Source organism: Lacerta agilis, chromosome 14 (assembly GCF_009819535.1).
Source record: "Lacerta agilis isolate rLacAgi1 chromosome 14, rLacAgi1.pri, whole genome shotgun sequence".
In the NCBI taxonomy this organism is placed as follows: domain Eukaryota; kingdom Metazoa; phylum Chordata; class Lepidosauria; order Squamata; family Lacertidae; genus Lacerta; species Lacerta agilis.
The window spans coordinates 47403960-47421181 of record NC_046325.1 but is presented as its reverse complement, the minus strand read 5'-3'; the positions used below and the strand labels follow the sequence as shown (position 1 = coordinate 47421181).

The 17222-nt window shown below is 44.8% G+C and overlaps 1 protein-coding gene across 4 annotated transcripts in view; it reads right to left on the bottom strand.

Moving 5' to 3' along the window:
* The window catches only part of TEX10 (testis expressed 10), a 34206-nt gene extending 23962 nt beyond the window's left edge, over positions 1-10244 (bottom strand). For 2 of the 4 annotated variants that reach the window (XM_033169543.1, XM_033169547.1), the window contains exons 1-6: positions 7569-7667; positions 7000-7189; positions 3652-4364; positions 2814-3060; positions 2518-2630; positions 1554-1813 (exon numbers count right to left, since the gene is read on the bottom strand). In XM_033169543.1, the coding sequence (XP_033025434.1) occupies positions 1554-1813; positions 2518-2630; positions 2814-3060; positions 3652-4364; positions 7000-7179 (1513 nt within the window). In that variant the 5' untranslated portion in view covers positions 7180-7189; positions 7569-7667. Of the gene's footprint in view, positions 1-1553; positions 1814-2517; positions 2631-2813; positions 3061-3651; positions 4365-6999; positions 7190-7568; positions 7668-10195 lie in introns of those variants that run through there. The other 2 variants (XM_033169546.1, XM_033169544.1) reach the window with 2 other exon arrangements.
* Between the last annotated feature and the right edge of the window lie 6978 nt (positions 10245-17222).

Sequence of the window (17222 nt, the reverse complement as noted above, 5' to 3'; positions counted from 1 at the left end):
TTTAATGGCACAAGGGGAAAAACTATTCTTGTGCCTGGCCAATTTTGTATATGAAGTCCTGTAACGACGTCCAGATGGAAGTAAATCAAGCAGATGATGACCGGGATGTAAAGGATCTGCTACAATTCTCTCTGCTCTCTTCCTAACTCGGATAGCATAAATTGTCTCTATTGAAGGCAAGCTAACACCAATTTTGGCATAAAAGTATATAGTCTTCCACTTCTTGCCTGCAAATGTTGGCAAACCAAAAATTTGACCATTTGCAGTTCACCTTCCTCAATACAGTACACTACCCTGAGCAGCTGAGTTTCTAGCTAGGGAGGGGGAGGGACGAGGATAGTGCTGTGGCACCACTGGTTTGTATGTCAGCTCCTTTGCTTCCTAGATTTCAATATGGTTCAGTAATTTCTGTGGAAGGGAAGCTGTCAGGACATCGAATAACAGATCTGGGCTTTTAACAGCCCAAGATTATATATGATGGTTTTATTTGGCATTGCTTTTCTATCCCACCTTTCCTAGGCAAAGTATCATATATCAGCCTGATGCCCTGAATTTACACACCGGGAGGGGAGGGATCTTACTTCAATAAATGCTGAAGTATGTGAACCATGAAATAAAATCTGAATTTCTCTATATAGACTGGTGAAACATGTATTAGCTACCAGGTTTACGTTATTTAAAAGGTTACTTTACACATCACTTTTTGCATTCTGGAAACATGACCATATATTTTACACTTGCAGATTGCTTCAACTATAAAAAATGCATGCATTATTGCTTTTTCATGCATGCTTTTTTAGAAGGGCAAAGCAGAAAACAAAACACGTTAAAAAATAAGAAGGGAACAACTTGCATTCGCCCTGGTCCTACAAGGCACCGAGGTGAAACCACCTCAGCTTCCTCAGCGGCAATTTCAGCATGGGGCTGGGGCTGACATAGCTCATTCCTCCCTCCATGTGCTGGCGGTGGAAGGACTCAGGAGTGGTGGTTGTTTCACTTGTAATATACCCCAGGTGAAGGTGCCATCGTGCTCTGGCCCTCAAACAAGTCCTGGGTGATGTATTTGATACATCACCCAGGCCTAATTTCATTATAAGAATGTCATAGCTGCGTCAGTCTTGCGTATCTCAAACTTAGAAAATTTGCCTTGTCTTACAATTCTAAGCTTACAATAAAATCCACTGCTGGTAACTTCCTGATTGAACTTCGTGAGGAAAGAAAATCTAAACATTTCTAAAATCTAGTACCTATAAGCATATTCAAATGGAGAATCTATCACTGTAAAACAATGCATGCAACCATTTTTTCCTGCTGCTAACCCTTGCTACAGACAGTGGTTTGGCACCACAGTGAGTTCTGAAATATAAAAAGGGTGTGTGTCCTGATCATATCTTTTATGGTTAGGAGAGGGGGTAACTGTATTAATCTAAGGCACAAAACTGCTCTAAATCACTTCTGCGTTGTCTCACTAAAGGGAAGTATGCAAATAGCCTAGAAAAATGCCACACATTGGTAAATCCATAGACAAAGAATGTACACTCCATGGGTCTTACCTTTGTTTATTTGTATCTGTAAAAGTCTCCAAGTCACTTTGAGCAATTTATTCAATTGCTTATTGTTTAACTTGCAGCCATTGTGAAGGGGGAGCTTACAACCATCGTGGAGGGTCTCTATCACAAACTTTCTAATCATATCTAGCCAATGAGAATCCATTTGCAGTGTTGAAGCACTTGCCAATGAGACCATGATTTCGCATAAGGTTAAATTCAACATGAGATGATCAATGTTTGATGATGTCATACAATATTTGTTGCTAAATGAAAAACAGAGAAGTGTTTATGACAACTGGCACAAAGCATTATTCAATAGTGAAAAATTCTACTGGGGTCCATAACTCTATAGATATTTCAAATAAGAAGGCATATACTCCAAAGCGTTAAAGTTTCAACAGGTGCCTACTGCAACATGAACCCAGAAAAGTAAGCTTCTGAATTTCTCCTGGTGGCAATGCCAAAAAGCAGGAGGAAACCTTGCAAACCCAAGGTTCACTGGGGACTATTCCTGGAAAACTGTAATTTAGCACATATTTGAACATTGCCAGTATAGGTTGCATAAATCAGTCTTTCATTCACATAGGACAAGCACAAATTACTAAGGGGTACACAGGTATTTCTCTCCAGTTAGTCGGCATGCAGTTCCATACATCAAAACACATAAAAAAACAGAACTCAATCAAATTTATTGTCTGAAAATACGCTCTTATGGACAAAACTGCATTATGCATTACTAATAAAGGAATCACAGTTGCTCTTGAGTTAACAAAACCAACAAATTCCTAACAGTGAGGATTACTGGGGGGAGAAAAATGCCTGTTGATCAACCAATGGCTGAGCTTTCTCCACTGTTACTCCAGGATTTTTCTATGGTTGTGGAAATTTAAGAACTCGGATCACAACCTACTGATTATCTGAAAAGGGAACCACTCAACTCTGACTCTCCTGGTCTTATTAGCAATACCTTTTCGAGGGCTCTTTCTTTCGGTGCTTGCTTGTTTCTTGGAAAGAGTAAGGGAAATGAGACATGAAATGGTGCTTGAAATCATTCAGGTAATTTGCTCGAACCCACACTTCCTGTAAGAAAGACACCACACATTAATAATTTTCTCCAAGTGCTAAGAGTTTTAAGGAAAGGTATACAAACAGAAATATCATAAGGGTCTCATTTATGGATTCTTTCGAGACTTGATTAGGTAAGAGGACAAGGATGCAAATAATCTCCTGTAACATATCAGTTCAGCAACTTCCGTTTCTTACCATTTCATCCAGATCTTCATTTTGCTTTACAAGCTTCCACAACAGGTATATGATACCAAGTACTTGCTCCATTAGCTGCTGAGATCCAGGTTCCAGAAGATTTCCAAGAATGGGAGTCGCAAGTTTTGCGGGCGATGCTTCAATCCAACAATTAAGCAGCAATGGAATTATAATTTGAATAAATCGTTTTAAATTCTCAGGAGATGACAGGCCATTTTCAACACTGCCTGTCATACTTACCAAAGACCTAGAACAAAGGCCAAAACATTCTTTACAAAACTACTGCACAGAAAGCAATGTATTTACAAAATTCTACGCACACAGACCCAGAATAAGCCCTGTTTAACAAAGGAAGACTTATTTTAAAGTTGTATACATCCGGCTGTATGAGCATGTATGAAAGCTGGTCAGGAGAACAGTCTTACTCATTTATACAAAATGATGTCAATTTGGAGGAGACCATGGGCAGGTTATTTGCAGTTATAATTGTGCTATTATTCTTACATTGCTCCATGAAAATGAGTGATTCATGAGAAACACGTATAGGCAGCAGCTAATGAAAACCCAGCTTCCTCAATTACACTCATTTGGATGCAGAAAAGTGGGAGCCACACCCCTTGGTGCACAAGCGTAACTTGTGGGGCACCCATATGAATGGCACCCCTAGTCTGCAGTCTTCTCAAAAGAGGCTCTGCACAAAACCCACGTGTGTGACTGCACTGCATTAATGCAATAAGCCTCACTATATTGCCACGGTCAGCAGCAGCCTGCTCGCTATGTTTCACATCAGTGACAAAGCATGAACCTTCAAACGTGTTGTAAGCACACTATTTCTTACCTTAGCCTGAAGGATGAATGAATTCTGAGTTGTGGGCCACCATTTTCATACAACTGGATGTGCTGCTGGCCACTGGCATATTCCTGCCAATTAACATGCAAGGAGTTTCTCGGTACTTGTGGGCTGTCATTTGGCTCTTGTAGCCCTTCACTGTCAGTTTCTAATTCACTGGATCCTTCCACCAGCACCTGAAGGAACTTTCGGAGCCTGACCAACACATTAAGCCTCCATTGCTGGGAAGTTACCCTGCGATTAGGATTAACAGACAGCATCCAGCATATTTTCTCTCTATTTTTCAGTTGTTTTGACAGTTGTTGGTGAGAAATGAGTTCTACAAAGTTATTCAGCAACACACTACTACGATCCATCAGGAGAGTAGGGTATTCCTCCAACAGAATGTCCAATACCTTCAAAGAATCCTCCTGAATTCCTTCACTGATATGAGTCATGGCACTGGAAAGATGTGCACTAAGTAATGGGAAAAATGGAGAGATGTGTTCAGCTCGTATTTTTGGAGCCAAGAACTTAAGGAGGCAGATTGCTGCTGCTCGTACAGCAGAATCTTTGTCTGTAAACACAGCTGCCAGCTCACTTAGTATATTTGAAAGGTGTGCATCAATGATGAATGGATACTGGGACAGCAGATCTTTGAGTCCAAAAAGGGCACTTTGTTTAATTCCTGCACTATAGTGGTTCATTTGTGAAAGCAGATCCTAGAAGAAATACAGAGTTGGTGATTGTTTGAAACTTATAACTATTACATTTGTGGTTGAAAGGTTTTGTACACTTTCACAGCAAGAAATAAAAGCAACCTTCATACTAGCACAGCAAAAACAAAGCGTTACAATGTTAAGAAACCATCAACCCCTTCCTTTGCACAACTGAGGGGAATATGCTCACATATTTCAGTTAAGTGTACCTATTTCTGCACAGACTTAGGCTGCATACATCAAAACAAACATTTCTCAGAGGCGGAGCTAGATATCACCTTTGCTGTTTAATCGATGTTTAGAAATTACTGGAATTCAAGCAGAAGACATAAATCTGCATATACGTAATTGACATAGTGTTTATGCTTTAAAATGCAAAGCAGTCAATGAAAATCCAAGGCAATCAATGCTAAGATTGAACGGAACTTTATAGGTCTTCAGTACACAACCAAGATATAAATAAAATCGAGCCCAGTTGCTTAGTAATAATAATAATAATAATATAATTTATTATTTGTACCCCGCCCATCTGGCTGGGTCTCCCCAGTCACTCTGGGCGGCTTCCACCAAACATTAAAATACATTTAAAATATCACAGTTTAAAAACTTCCCTAAACAGGGCTGCCTTCAGGAATTTTCTGAATGTCAGGTAGTTGTTTATTCCCTTGACTTCTGATGGGAGGGCGTTCCACAGGGTGGGCGCCACTACCGAGAAGGCCCTCTGCCTGGTTCCCTGTAGTTTTGCTTCTCGCAGTGAGGGAACCGACAGAAGGCCCTCGGCGCTGGATCTCAGTGTCCGGGCTGAATGATGGGGCTGGAGACGCTCCTTCAGGTATACAGGACCGAGGCCGTTTAGGGCTTTAAAGGTCAGCACCAACACTTTGAATTGTGCTCGGAAACGTACTGGGAGCCAATGTAGATCTCTCAGGACCGGTGTTATGTGGTCCCGGCGGCCCCTCCCAGTCACCAGTCTAGCTGCCGCATTCTGGATTAATTGCAGTTTCCGGGTCACCTTCAAAGGTAGCCCCACATAGAGCGCATTGCAGTAGTCCAAGCGGGAGATAACTAGAGCATGTACCACTCTGGCGAGACAGTCTGCGGGCAGGTAGGGTCTCAGCCTGCGTACCAGATGGAGCTGGTAGACAGCCGCCCTGGACACAGAATGAACCTGTGCCTCCATGGACAGCTGTGAGTCCAAAATGACTCCCAGGCTGCGCACCTGGTCCTTCAGGGGCACAGTTACCCCATTCAGGACCAGGGAGTCCCCCACACCCACCCGCCCCCTATCCCCCAAAAACAGTACTTCTGTCTTGTCAGGATTCAACCTCAATCTGTTAGCCGCCATCCATCCTCCAACCGCCTCCAGGCACTCACACAGGACCTTCACCGCCTTCACTGGTTCTGATTTGAAAGAGAGGTAGAGCTGGGTATCATCCGCATACTGATGAACACCCAGCCCAAACCCCCTGATGATCTCTCCCAGTGGCTTCATATAGATATTAAAAAGCATGGGGGAGAGGACGGAACCCTGAGGCACCCCACAAGTGAAATCTTAGAAATCTTACATTAGAACAATTAAAAATAAAGCTAATGAATATTAGTCAAACACAGAGCAGACCCACTGAAATCCATGGACGCAAGTACCATTAAGTTCATTGGTTTCAGTGGGTCTATAGGGAGTAGGACTTGGTTCAGTAGCAGGGAACCTCTGACCTGCGGTCCTAATCAGACCTACTAAGCCTTGCCATTAGGTCTGCAAGCCCATGTTGACTAAGCCATGCCCACTTGCCCTGCACTGTACACCAAATAAAGACACAGCTCAAGCAAAAGGGGGTTTGCAGGCACCACCTATTAGCTGATTGGCAACACCTGCAAAGTCCTGTGCAAAGCACCATCCCCTGGACTTTGAAAATCCTGACAATCAGTTGACCATCATCACTTATGAAACCCTGTGCCTAGTGCTCTGCAACCACTGATAATCAGCTGATTATCAACAATGGTCGCAAGGGTTATTCAAATAACCAGGAGTCTTGATAGACTAGACCGGGGAAAAGGACATAATACAAAGTACCTGAGAATCTCAATGCACTTCAAGAGGGAGCACACTCATGGTGCAACCTTGGGCTAATCAACTCTTATGGAACTCCCCTCTTCTAAAAGCACTGATGGCTTCACCACTGTTGGAATTTTGCCACATGGTGAAGACATTTTGTGACAGAAAGCAGTATTTAAAAGCATCTACCCAGTATCTTCTAACAATACAACTCACAAGATAGAGATGTTGAACACTGATATAGCTTTGGGTTAAGGAAGCTCACCTCATGACAACAAAGACACAGTAAGAGATTATTAGCTGAGGTTGTAAGGTATTCAGCAATGGTCCTTGTAACTCTGATTTCAGCTTAACAATAATGCTAAAATTAAAAAGATTAATTATTTTGATATTTATTGTCTTTTCCAACTTATCTATGTAGCTGTCTAGATTCCTAGATATGACTAGATATGATGTTTTGGCATCTCCAGTAGTATGTTAACTCTTGACAAAAGCTCACACTATATAAAAATTAGTCTCACAAATGCTAATGAACTCAAAAGTGCAACAATAATTACCGGCATATAAATTTGCATTTCACTGTACCTTTATGTTAAGCTTTCTATTATTTGTTGGAAGCACTCCATCCTCTCTAAGCTGCTCAGACAGATGTATGGCTCTTGTTTTGAAGTTTGTATCTGTTGCATTTTCTAGTCTAGGCTTCTTTTTTCCAACTTTTAGCTTCACCTTATGAAAATCTTCTTGATGTTTCCTTTTCTTTGTCATTTTGAAGCCACTGTAGAAAAATATAGATAGTTGAACAAGTATGTTTAAGGGGAGAAAGTTCCTGCAACTAAATTGGGCAAATAATTACTCACAACTCAATTTTTGAAAACAAAGTCAATTTCTGGTTTTCTTCAGGGTCCACAACATTATCTAAAAAGAAATTGCAAAATTTACACCCTTATGCCCTAATGCTTTGTTGTTGTTGTTCAGTCGTTCAGTCATGTCCGACTCTTCGTGACCCCATGGACCAGAGCATGCCAGGCACACCTATCTTTCACTGCCTCCCGCAGTTTGGCCAAACTCATGCTAGTCGCTTCGAGAACACCGCCCTAATGCTAGTCACCTGAAAATTTAGAAAAGGCTGCCTTCTTCGTGGCATTGCAGCTTACCTGATTACGTTTCTCTTGGGTTCAAGATGAAGTTACAATAGATCCAACTCTGAAAATTCAGAGTGTAAGGTACTGTGATGGATGGCAAGAGAAATTCTGTGCATCTCCACATACAAAGGGTTCACAACAGAGAACCATAGCTGTCAACTTTTCCCTTTTCTTGTGAGGAATCCTATTCGGAATAAGGGAATTTCCCTTAATAAAAGGGAAAAGTTGACAGCTATGCAGAGAACACTTATCAATACCAACATAGCCTAGCACCTTCATATTTTTTTTAAAAAAGGTATTACTTTCCCAAATATGAACACTTAAACCTTTCAATAAACCAAGTTATAATGCTAAATGGATAGGCATATTCCCTTTGTCAACAATAAAATCTAATGTAGGAGTTCCTGTATATGATGAGTGTGTCCATGAGCACGCAAGATTTTTTTTTAAAAAAAGAAACCTTGAATATATATATTTTTAATTATAGTCTGATATGCTGTGTGGTGTAGGTGGGTTGCAACCATGGCACCTACATTTTCATTTTTTATTTTTAGTGAGAGAGCACACATGGAAAAATATATTCAGTAAAAAATCAAATTAGTCCAGCTTTTACCGGTAGTAAAAAGAAGATTAATAGTTGAAGGCTTTTACATGCATACTGCCACTGAAGCGAGGGTTATGTTCCAGGTCCCTGCGCACATAACTGAAATTGCATAAAGTGGAGAGCACCCTTTAAATGCTCTCTGCCACATTCTCTACAATCCATACAAAAAATGCTGCATTCAAAAATATCCACGACTAGAATTGAAGCTCTGGGGCAAGCAGGAGGCTGGAGGACACAAGGGAAAGTGGCGGCTACTACTACTACTGCACTACCCTGCACATCAGCTGTGTCCCGTTGCAACTCTGGTCTCTTTGGGGCTTCCTCTGCCCTTATTGACACCCTCTTTGGGCTCTGGGGAAGGTCTCCCTGCAAGCCACAGGGACTTTCCAGCTCTCTCCTGCCATTTCTGGGTTTGAACTGAATTATTTTATTATTTCCCAACGACTGCCCATAAGTGAGGCGATGCCTGTATTAGTGAACAGCATTGAATGCAAACCGGGAAATTTTTGGTTCAAAACCCCAGAGCCAAAATCACTCCCTCTAAGAGTTAAGCTGCAAATCTGTATTTAGACTGCTTGCTTCAGACCGCAGGAGGAAGGTCACATAACCAAAAACTCAACCAGATAAAAACAGAATTGTTCAGCATTCAGGAAGTTAAGGTGCCTGGAGGAAGGGTTTTAGAATAACCTTCAACCTGACACACCGGTTTTCCATGTAAAGGAAACCTTTTTGGATAACAAGAGTGCATGGCTGTTTCAAAGATAAAATAGGGGAGCATATTCTAGCCCCAACTATCAGCCATATTTCTTAGAGCCATTGGGAGGTTACACCCCTGCATCTCAGGAACAACTCCACCATAATCAACCTAACCCCACCTTATCAACCAATGAAGCAACTGCTGCAGGGAGCTTGCCTTCCCACCTCCTTGCCAGAAGACTGGGCTCCAATGGCCAGTGGGACTGGGAAGCAGAAGGGGAACAGCACACACTGCCATTGGCCCAGAGGAACAAGGGTGGATGGGCCAAAAGCATCACTTCTGTGCACGCAAAAACCACCAGCAAGGAAAGACCTGCCTGGCAGGAACTGCTACATAAAGGCTTATTTAGAACTCATCTAAATGTTCTGGGCATTGCAAAAACTGTTTTTTTAACCGCTGTGTGTGTGTGTGTGTTTGTGTGTGTGATGCTTGCAAGCCTGAGGACAGAGCCTGTCCCTTATTATGGGAGGTGAATAAATCATATAAAGATACAAAGACGCAGAAAAGAAAAGAGACAATGATTGGAAACCGGGGAGGGGTGGGGAGAAGTCCGGGAGTTGGGAACCTCTTAAAAGATATTGTTTTGTATTTTGGAATGAATGCAATATGTAAACAAAAAACTTCTAAAATAAAATATTAAAATATATGTGTGTGTGATGCCCTCGCGTCTCAGGGCTCTCCCCTAAGCACGATTATCATCAGGGTAATTACTACTACTACTCTTCAACATCAACTTCGTTGGTCTACTACTACTGTTTCCATACTGTCCTTCTATCTGAGGATCACAGGACACAGATTTACAATATAAAAAACACAAAAGTATAGTATCAAACAAACAAAATACAGGTACACCCCTTCCTGGCGCCGGTTTAAAAGGCCATAGTGTAGATGGTTTAATTAGCCAAAAGTGCGGAACCGGGACTTCGCTTTTGGAACGGCCACTATTGTCGTTAAGGGCGAAAAGCCACAGCCACAGTCCCAGGTGGGGCCGGAGAAGCGACTCCCGCCTAAAACCCGGAGAGCCGCCGCCGCCGCCGCTGCCAGCCAGTGCAGACAGTACTGAGCCGGAGGGAACCACTGTCCCGACGCGGCAGGAGGCGGATTCCTCGCATCTCTAGCGGGCCTCCCGCTACCAAGCGAGAAGCAGCAGCAGCAGCGTGGTGGGGGGAAGGGGCTGTCACGGACCGGAGTGACCAACGGAAAAGAAAGAAGCGGGGGCTACGGAGGCGCCGGCGCAGTGAAAGAAATAACGCCCGCTTCTCCGCCCGCCCCAGTTACCAACCTCCTGCACGCGCGGCGAGCAGCCAAGGAAACGCGCTCGGCAAGTCCTTCCGGGTCACGAGGAGCAACAGCTTCCAGAAGCCGCCCGCCCAATCAGCAGGGCGGCTGAGGGGAACACGTGACCCCAGCAGCTGCGAACAGGGAGAGGGAGACAGAGCGGTGACTGGGGAAAGCGCGTGAGGGGAAGGGAGGCTTCGCGCCTGGCGCCGCCTTCAGGAGCGGAGGTGGAACAGCATCCTGACAGGGACTCGAGGCATCTTGCAGATAATAAAAAGGAGAGCATCTAAAAGCAAATACGTATGCCTGCACTGTACATGTATATATTTTAAGAAAAAATAAAACATAGAATTAAAACATTATGCCGCGCACACAGAGAGTATCATTATTGTGGTGCAGGTCCACAGCTTGGCAGGTCCTCAGCTGTGGTCCCCAGATTATATTTTCTGTTGTGAATAACTACCTGCTTACAAGGTTGAACCACGTGGCCTTTCCCTGCCTCTATTTTCTTAACTCTAAGGCTGCGTACACATCGCGTCTTGAAGTCACGGGGTAATTCCATTCAAATGTCAACCTACAGAATCATCGTTCCAAAATATGTAGCAGACCATTTAAAAGAGAATTTCCCAAAGTTTCAGGATCTTGCCTCTGTGTGGGATGGGTATACCAGGGAAGGAGAGTATACGGTAATTGAAATTTATCCTTCCAGATACCCACAAATGTGAGATGAACAGAGTTTTAAAATCCCCTCTTTGACAGCAAAACTAAAAACTTAGGAGCAGCCGCCAGGACCATATAACACCGGTCCTAAAGGATCTACGATGGCTCCCATTATGTTTGCGAGCACCGTTCAAAGTATGGTTCCTATATTCCTGAAGTAGGGTTGCCACCTGGATCTTAAAAAACAGAGTTTTAAAATCCAATGTTTGACAGAAAACTTAAAAGGATAGGAACTAGGCTGCGGAACCTGGTTTGGAGCAATTCCAGCCATGAAGCTAGCTGCCTTCCCTGTTCCCTCCCTTTGCCTCACTTAAGAAAGAATCTGGCATCAACCTGGGAACTTTAAAAATAAGCTTTACTTACTTTATAATCATGCATCAGTTCACAACAATACAGGCATTAAAAACTGCACAGGAAAAAATCACTAATAATAATAATAATAATATAATTTATTTATACCCCACCCATCTGGCTGGGTTTCCCCAGCCACTCTGGGCGGCTTCCAACAGATCATTAAAATGCAATAATATCTTAAACATTAAAAGCCTCTCTAAACAGGGCTACCTTCAGATGTCTTCTAAAGGTCTGGTAGTTGTAAATGTGTGTTTGTTCAAAACCTCAAATCTCCTAAAATACTGCATCGATCGCTTTGAAATTTTGACACAACGTTGGGTTCCATTCCTAGAGTGTTTTCATGCAAAAATATTACATAGAAGTCACACCAGCGACAGGTAAAAAGGAAAAAACATACTTTTTTAGATCCTAACCAATCACATAGTGAGCAGCATGACATCACAATACTACATAGCCACATAGCCACCACCATTGTCAATTTAGTGACATCACATCACATACAGGCTATGCAAGGTCAGACAGTCCAGGAGGAGAGAGGAGAGGGAGATGGGGGGGATTGGGAGAGCGATGGTCTGAGGGGGATCTTGGAGGCGAGATCCTACCCACGTTGTCAGAGGGAGGCGAGCACAAACTACAGAGAGAGAGAGTCAGTGAGTGGGGTCGGGTGTGCGGGGGGTGGGGGGGTGGAGCCAGCATTTTACCAGGACGTCCAGTCTTGGGGAGGGGATTCCGCCCCCACATCTGTGCCCACGGGGGGGAGGGCCGGCGGAGCCAGCAGTTTTGGCAGAAAAATGAAAGAAGCCGTTTGGGAGGGAGGAAGAAAGGTGGGGTGTAATGGAGGCAGGCGGGGGTTCAATGGAAGAAGCTGTGGGGAGGAAGGCAAAAATGGGGTCTCCTTCCACTATGGGGGGGAGGGGGAAGACGGAGAGGAGCCAGGAGGGAGTTCAACAGGAGAAGCTGTGGGGAGGCAGGCGAAAAGCAGGCAGGAGCTCAACGGGAGAAGATGGACCTAGAAAGCTTTCTCTTTTCTATCTTCCAAATGAGCCACAGCAACACGTGGCCGGGAACAGCTAGTACTGTTATACATTTGCAGGAGACCCTAGAAATTGATAAATGGTAGGATTATGATTAATTGGGATTTCAATGAAAGTACAGGTTTGCAGAACTGTGCCAGGCAAGGAATCCCTGGGCTGCCTTTTGCAAACCAGGCCCGCCGCTCTAGTAAAGAGCAAATCTGTTAACACACCTGAGCTTGCTGGGCACACGACCCAAGGGGAAGTGGGGATGAGCCCCAAAGGTATGGTGGGTACACAGCCTGTGGTTTTAAGGTCTCTAGCGGGCTTGAGCTCACACGAGGCAGTAACGTAGTGAGATTTATTTGGTATTATTTGTTTACAGCATCACTGCATGTGACCCTTTCCAAAGAGGTTCCTTAAACTCCTTTAATTTGACACAAGGAGGCAACAGCGAAAGGTTGAGGGTCCAGGGTGGTCCCTGAGTCCTGCTGAAAAGCATAAGCCTGAATCCGACACTTTAGACTTCTGGGCTCCCTGGCATTTCCCATATGTAACCTCTGTGACAACACAGGGCCTCTGTTTTTATTTTCCTTTCTGTGTCCCAGGTCCTCAGACATGAAGGACACAGCGGCTGCTATGGCGCTGTAAAAATGAGGAAGCTACACAGGAAGGTCCCTGCCCCGAGGGGCTTACAATCTTTAATATGACACAGGGAGGGAACAGAGAAAGGTTGAGGTCCAGGGTGGATCCTGAGTCCTCCTGCGAGACATAAGCCAGGGGCTCTGAGTTTAGACTTGGGCATTCCCAGACATTTCCCACCTGTAACCTCTTCCTCTGTTTTTATTTTCCTTTCTGTCTCCTAGGGCATAAGATTTTTTCACTGGCCACAGGAGGCACCCCTGACCCTTGTGGTAGTTTAATTCCATGGGGAATCTGTTCCCCACATGTGCAGGGAGGTCGTGGTGCTGACCTGAGTGGTTGGGGGGTTGCAGGCCCGTCTCGCCCCAGCCCCTCGCCCCCTTCCTTCCAAGCCAGGGGTCAGGCCAGGCAGAAGCAGTGACCATTGGCAGCCAGTGGTGACGTGGGCATGGGCAGCATGGCAGGGGGGCTTGTTCTGTCCCCCTCCTTCCCTGGGTCAGCTGGCCAGGCACCCTCGTCGGCGCTCAGGCTGTCCCTACAGAAGTTTGGGGGCTTCTCCCCCTGGGGGCCCCATGTCTCCACCGCAGGAGGGCCCTGCCTCCACCTGCTTGCCTGCCCATGGGCTGAAGCTTGTCTGCTCTTTGCCATGCAGGAGAAGGAGGGATGTGGTTGGGGGGAGGCAGCAGAGGGAGGAAGCTGGGAAGGCAGACAGGAGGAAGGGGGAAGAGAAAATATTGAGGGTGATGTGCCCCAGAAGAAAATAATTGTGGACGGTCCACGGGACCCCTGTCCCCTAGAGAGTACAATGTCCTTCTTCCTTCACAGGGCCGTAGTTTGAAGAAAAGCAAAACACCCCAGCAGTAGTAGCCCAGCGGTGCAGCGAAAACAACTAACAAGTGGAGGTATGCTGTGCCCTTCCGTGGCAGGAGAAGTGTTTCCCAGGGATCTTGCTAGCTGGAGGAGGAAGGCCTGGTTTAGATATCCCTATGGTTTTATGGAGAGGGTTTCTCTGTGGTCCATCTGGCCAGGACAAAGATCGTGATCCTCCCCCAAGGCTGGGCTGGGGCAGTTTTAGGATGGCACGGCTGGTGCGCTCACACTGGGCACCACGCTCCTCCTACCAATCAGACTAACTGAACTTGTTTCTTCCTTAGGTGAGAGGCCGGCCAGAACGAGGGGGGAAAGGCTCCCCCTTCAGGTAAGTGGAAATGCCAATTGAGTGCCCCATATTATAGGAACGCTTCCTTCCCGTGTCCCCCCTCCCTCATGCGCCAGACTGCTGCTAGCATGGCTGGGAGCCTGGCACTTGCTGATTCCTCCGTTTTCTTCGCAGAGAGGGAGCCTTTCCCCAACGTGTACTTCATTCTGGCCAAATCCCTGGAGCGACGTGGCGAACATCAGGTACTTGGACAGAACAAAGCAAGGGACCCTTGTGCAACTTCTTATGGGGGTCATAGGAACACTCTCCCCACCTGTGGCTTCCAGGAAGTGCTTTTCAGAAGCATTGTTCCCTCCAACCGGGTTGCCTTGCGTAACCCTCTGCACCATGCAATTCTCTCACCCTCTTTGAAAGCCGCAACCTCATCCAAGATGCTCTTGTGGGGCATCTGATTGTCCTTGGCTTCCCTATTCCCGCAAGGAGGCGACTCTTGCAAGATCCGCATTTCACTCTCCTTACAAAGTCCCCCCTGTTTTGCAATTGCATGTGTCCATCATTCCTTGACGATTACAGAATGCCTGCAACTTTGGTGCATCTAACTTGCATGCATTTAGCTCTATGTTCCTGGCCCAAAAATAAAAAAGGGGGCATTAAACAGACGGGTGTCCGGGAAAAGAGACTTTGGCAACCCGCCCAGCCCTGGACCCCATGTGTTTTGACCCTATGAGATTTTGGCTTGAGATGTCCTGCTTCCTCCACAGGGCCACACCCACAGGGATGAGGCTCCAGCTCCAGCTCCTGGGATGAAGGGCGAGAGTACATCCCGGAGGTTCCCGAGTTCGATCCCTCACAACGCTTCCCCACTGCCCCTTCTCCGTGCGGGCATGGCTCCTTCCTGGCCCTGTTTGGCGCAGAAGCAGCAGCCAAAGATTCCTCCCATTAAAACAGCTTCTCGTGTTATTTCAGAGAGGGAGGAAACTTTGGCTGCTGCTTCGGAGTTAGGCCGGCTGGCACTCCATAAAAATAAAAAAGCAGACACCAAGACGGCCCTTTCCCACAACCCCACCAAGTGTGCCTGTGAGGGTGGAGGGGCTGAGAGGAGGGCCTCCGCCGAGATCTCTGTACCCGGGTGGGTAAGTAGGTATGAGGTGTTAAAAGAATTTAAGGTCTCAAATATATAAATTAAATGTTCATAAATTTAAACACCCTTAAAGGCAAACATACATGTAAGTATGTAAACCACGTGTCTGAAATAGTACAGAACAATCCTGAAACTATTTTGACTCCCACAAATTGACTTCAAATGTTTCTCTGCAAGGAAGAAGGAAATGGAAATGCCTCTCTGTTGTCTTTTGTTTACCTGTCTTAAAGTCATATGGGTGTATGAATAGGGTGAGCTTGTGACCTGCTTTGCTTCTCAATATTCTCTGGTTGGCCTCTGTTATTTTCTCCTACCGATAGGGAACCCACTTAAGGACTCTATACGGGCTCTTGGATACCCCGTAAGGGAAAAGGAGCAGATTTTATTTACATCAGAGGGAATAGCTTGGACCTAGTAAGTCCATTTACTCTTAAGCTGCAATTGTATGCACACTTACACATCAGCAGTGGTGGCTGATGACATTTAGACTTGGTAGGGCTGCCATTTATAATCTTGTTTTCCCTTCAAAACGGGGCTTGTGCTACAACACATTTGCAGAATGCCATTGGCTCCTCGTAAACAAAAATTAAGAACGAACAGCTTCCATGTTAAGGGGGCCAAATTCCAAAAGCAGAATTTCCTAAACACTTGGTACAAGAGAGTATGGTGTATTGCTCTTGCAGAAAAGTTGGTGCACACATTGAGACTGAAAAGAGAAACAAAGTACAAAGACACCATTGGTGGAGTTTTATTTTGTTCACAAATACTCCGGAAAACCAAAGTCCAGCTCCAAGGGTTTATACGAACTTGTGGATCACTTAATAAAAACCTGTTTTACTAATTTATACTCTTATAAGTTGTGGTCATTGCATGGAAATAAACACTTTCATAATGGACATTTGGCAATCTCTGGGGAAAACTCTGTTGGGTTTATTGGGTATGGGTTACTTTTGTTTCAAAAATATATGCAATTATTTTGAAAATAATAAAAATAGTTTTATTTCCCTAGATAGTCTATGTCAGGGGTCAGCAACCTTTTTCAGCCGTGGGCCGGTCCACCGTCCCTCAGACCATGTGGTGGGCCGGACTATATTTTTTTTGGGGGGGTGAACTAATTCCTATGCCCCACAAATAACCCAGAGATGCATTTGAAATAAAAGCTCATTCTACTCATGTATAAACATGCTGATCACCGGACCGTCCGCAGGCCGGATTGAGAAGGCAATTGGGCCGCATCTGACCCACGGGCCTTAGGTTGCCTACCCCAGGTCTATGTGTCTACAGGTATATAGATCTCAGGTAGCCTTTCAGGTAACATGGAACTGAGTGGCTGTATTGCCATCATGACCACAGAGGGAAACTGCACAGCCAGGGCCAAGACCCCTAATGACAGATGGCTGGGTTTTCCTGGCTATAGGAACACTTTTGGATTGACACCATTTACATTTTGCACTTTTTGGCGTGCTTTTGAACTGCTAGGTTGGCAGGAGCTGGGACTGAGCAACCGGAGCTCACCCCGTCGTTGGGGATTTGAACCGCTGCCCTTTTCCTCGGCAAGCCCAAGAGGCTCAGTGGTTTATATGTCATTATATATATATTATACTAAATATAATTATATGCTGCAAAGTGGCTAACAAACAATAAATAACAATGACACAATAGAACATCACAAATACAGCACAAATAATGTAGAATGAGTAACATGTAGCTTTGAGATTTGGGGGAAATAAAATAATAATCTGCTTAACATTTCACTTGGTAGGCTATTAATGGGACTAAGTCCAACTGAACTCTGTGGGTCTTGCTTCTTCACAGGTATGCAAAGGAAAATGCTGTTAATGTTCTTTTCACTTTGCTGCCGAGTTGCTATGTGCTGTGCTGACTGAGCATAGGATATTTAATTGAGCTCATGTCATGAAAAAAGAGGCTTAACAAAAGAACTCACAAGATTTAAAGATAAATCATAAAATAGAAAACATGACAAAGAGGAAACTAAAA